At 73.6% G+C, this 2,500-nt stretch overlaps 1 protein-coding gene across 1 annotated transcript in view; it reads left to right on the plus strand.

Moving 5' to 3' along the window:
* Window positions 1-164: 164 nt before the first annotated feature.
* Window positions 165-2,500, plus strand: part of SKOR2 (SKI family transcriptional corepressor 2) — a 27,462-nt gene continuing 25,126 nt past the window's right edge. The window contains exons 1-2 of the mRNA XM_017819741.1: window positions 165-1,535; window positions 1,656-2,360. Of these exons, the coding sequence (XP_017675230.1) occupies window positions 165-1,535; window positions 1,656-2,360 (2,076 nt within the window). The remainder of the gene's footprint in view (window positions 1,536-1,655; window positions 2,361-2,500) is intronic.

The raw sequence follows: 2,500 nt of genomic DNA on the forward strand, positions 1-2,500 counted from the left end.
AACACCTCCTCATGCCGGCAGACTCGGAGCGGGGGGGGGGGGGGGGGGATGCCGTGCGTGCAGCGGAGACCCCCATCCCCGTGAGTCCCCGGCTGACGGCGCTGTGTCTCTCTCCCCCTCCTCTCCCGCAGCTGGAGCAGAGCAGCCCCCCCGGCGCTGAGACGATGGCGACCAGCCCGCTGCCCGGCCCCACCGATATCTTGTTGCCGTCGCCATCCAGCGCGTACCCGCCGGACCCCATGAACCAGCCGAGGGCCGGCCACGCCGCCATGAAGCCCAACCAGGTGGGGCAGGTGATCCTCTACGGCATCCCCATCGTCTCCCTGGTGATCGACGGGCAGGAGCGGTTGTGCCTGGCGCAGATCTCCAACACCCTCCTCAAAAACTTCAGCTACAACGAGATCCACAACCGGCGGGTGGCCCTGGGCATCACCTGCGTGCAGTGCACGCCGGTGCAGCTGGAGATCCTGCGGCGGGCCGGGGCCATGCCCATATCCTCCCGCCGCTGCGGCATGATCACCAAGCGGGAGGCGGAGCGGCTCTGCAAGTCCTTCTTGGGCGAGAACCGGCCCCCTAAACTGCCGGATAACTTCGCCTTCGACGTGTCCCACGAGTGCGCCTGGGGCTGCCGCGGAAGCTTCATCCCCGCCCGCTACAACAGCTCCCGGGCCAAGTGCATCAAATGCAGCTACTGCAGCATGTACTTCTCCCCCAACAAGTTCATCTTCCACTCCCACCGCACCCCCGACGCCAAGTACACCCAGCCCGACGCCGCCAACTTCAACTCCTGGCGCCGCCACCTGAAGCTGACCGACAAGAACCCCCAGGACGAGCTGGTCTTCGCCTGGGAGGACGTCAAGGCCATGTTCAACGGCGGCAGTCGCAAGCGCGCCCTGCCGCCCGCCCCGCCGGCCCCCGCCGCCGCCGCCCCCGCCGCCTGCCACCCGCTGGGCTCGGTGAAGGCGGCGGCGGTGGTGGGCGGCGGGCTGCTGAGCCCGCACCTCCTGGCCGCCCCCCCCGACCTGCACCAGAAGCGGCCCCGCTTCGAGGAAGACGAGGAGCTGCAGGAGGCGGTGGCGGCGGCGCACGGCGGCAAGAGCCCGCGGAGCTACCCCGTCATCCCGGTGCCCAGCAAGGGCTCCTTCGGCGGCATGCTCCAGAAGTTCCCGGGCTGCGGGGGGCTCTTCCCGCACCCCTACGGCTTCCCCGCCGCCGCCTTCGGGCTCTGCCATAAGAAGGAGGAGGGCGGCGGCGGCGATGCCCTCGGCGGGGCGGCCGCGCACAAGGCCGGCGGGGCGGCGGCGGGCGGCGGGCTCTCGGGGCTCTTCTGGCCGGGCAGGAAGGATGCCGCCTTCTATCCGCCCTTCTGCATGTTCTGGCCGCCCCGCACGCCGGGCGGGCTGCCGGTCCCCACCTACCTGCAGCCGCCGCCGCAGCCCCCCGGAGCCCTGGGATGCTCGCTGGGGGGGGACGGGGCGGGCCTGCTGCGCCAGGCTTTCCTGGACCTGTCGGAGCCCGGCGGCGAGGCGGGACCGGCGGGGCTGGGCACGGCACCGGCGGGGCTGGGCACCCCGCCCGCCGCCGCCCCCCCGGCCGCCCCCGCCGCCGCCGCCCGGGACCCGCTGTTCGAGTCGCCCCCCGGTGGCAGCGCCGAGCCCGCCTCGCCCGCCGCCTCCGACGGGGGCAGCGGCGGCGGCGGGGCCGGGCGGGTCCCCCCGCACCACCCGCACCTGCTGGAGGCGGCAGGCGGGCGCAAGGCGGGCGGGGGGTACCACCACTCCAGCGCCTTCCGCCCGGTGGGCGGCAAGGAGGACTCGGAGAGCCTGGCCAAGCTGCACGGCGGCGGCGGCGGCCCCCCGCGCTCCGCCTCGCCCCTGCAGCTGCTGCTGCCGCCGCCGCCGCCGCCGCCCCCCGAGGATGCGGGATGCGAGAGGCACCCGCATCCCCCGCACGCCGCGCACCGCCTGCTCTCCCCCGGGGGCACCAGCTGCAGCTTCGCCAGCGAGGAGAGCAGCGAGGAGGAGGAAGACGAGGAGGAGGAGGACGAGCCCGAGGTGGACGTCGAAGGGCATAAGCCCCCCGAGGAGGAGGAAGAGGAAGAGGAGGAGGAGGGCGAGGAAGAGCCCCGCGGCGGAGACCCTTTGGCGACCGGCGGCCGCTTCCCGCCCGCTCGGGGGCTGCTGGAGAAGGGGGGCCGGGAGCGCCCTGCCGCCGGCCCCTTCCCCCGGCCGCCCGTCGAGGAGAAGCCGGGGGACGGCCAAGCCACTTCGCAGCCGCCTCCCGGCGCCCCGCGGGCAGGCAGTGGCGGCAGCAGCCCCGCGCACCTCCCGGCACCAGAGGAGCAGCCCCTCTACAAGGATGTAAATGTCCTGGCAGGCCCCTTCCCGTGTTTTTGGATACTGAAACCGGGGCGGGAGGGGTCCTCTGGGTGGGGGAAGTAGACGGCGCTCATCGTGTCGGGCACTCTGTACTCCCTGACTCCTGGTCAGGCACTGTGAAT

This window comes from Lepidothrix coronata, unplaced genomic scaffold (genome assembly GCF_001604755.1).
Source record: "Lepidothrix coronata isolate B3197 unplaced genomic scaffold, Lepidothrix_coronata-1.0 Scaffold77, whole genome shotgun sequence".
Taxonomy (NCBI): Eukaryota; Metazoa; Chordata; class Aves; order Passeriformes; family Pipridae; genus Lepidothrix; species Lepidothrix coronata.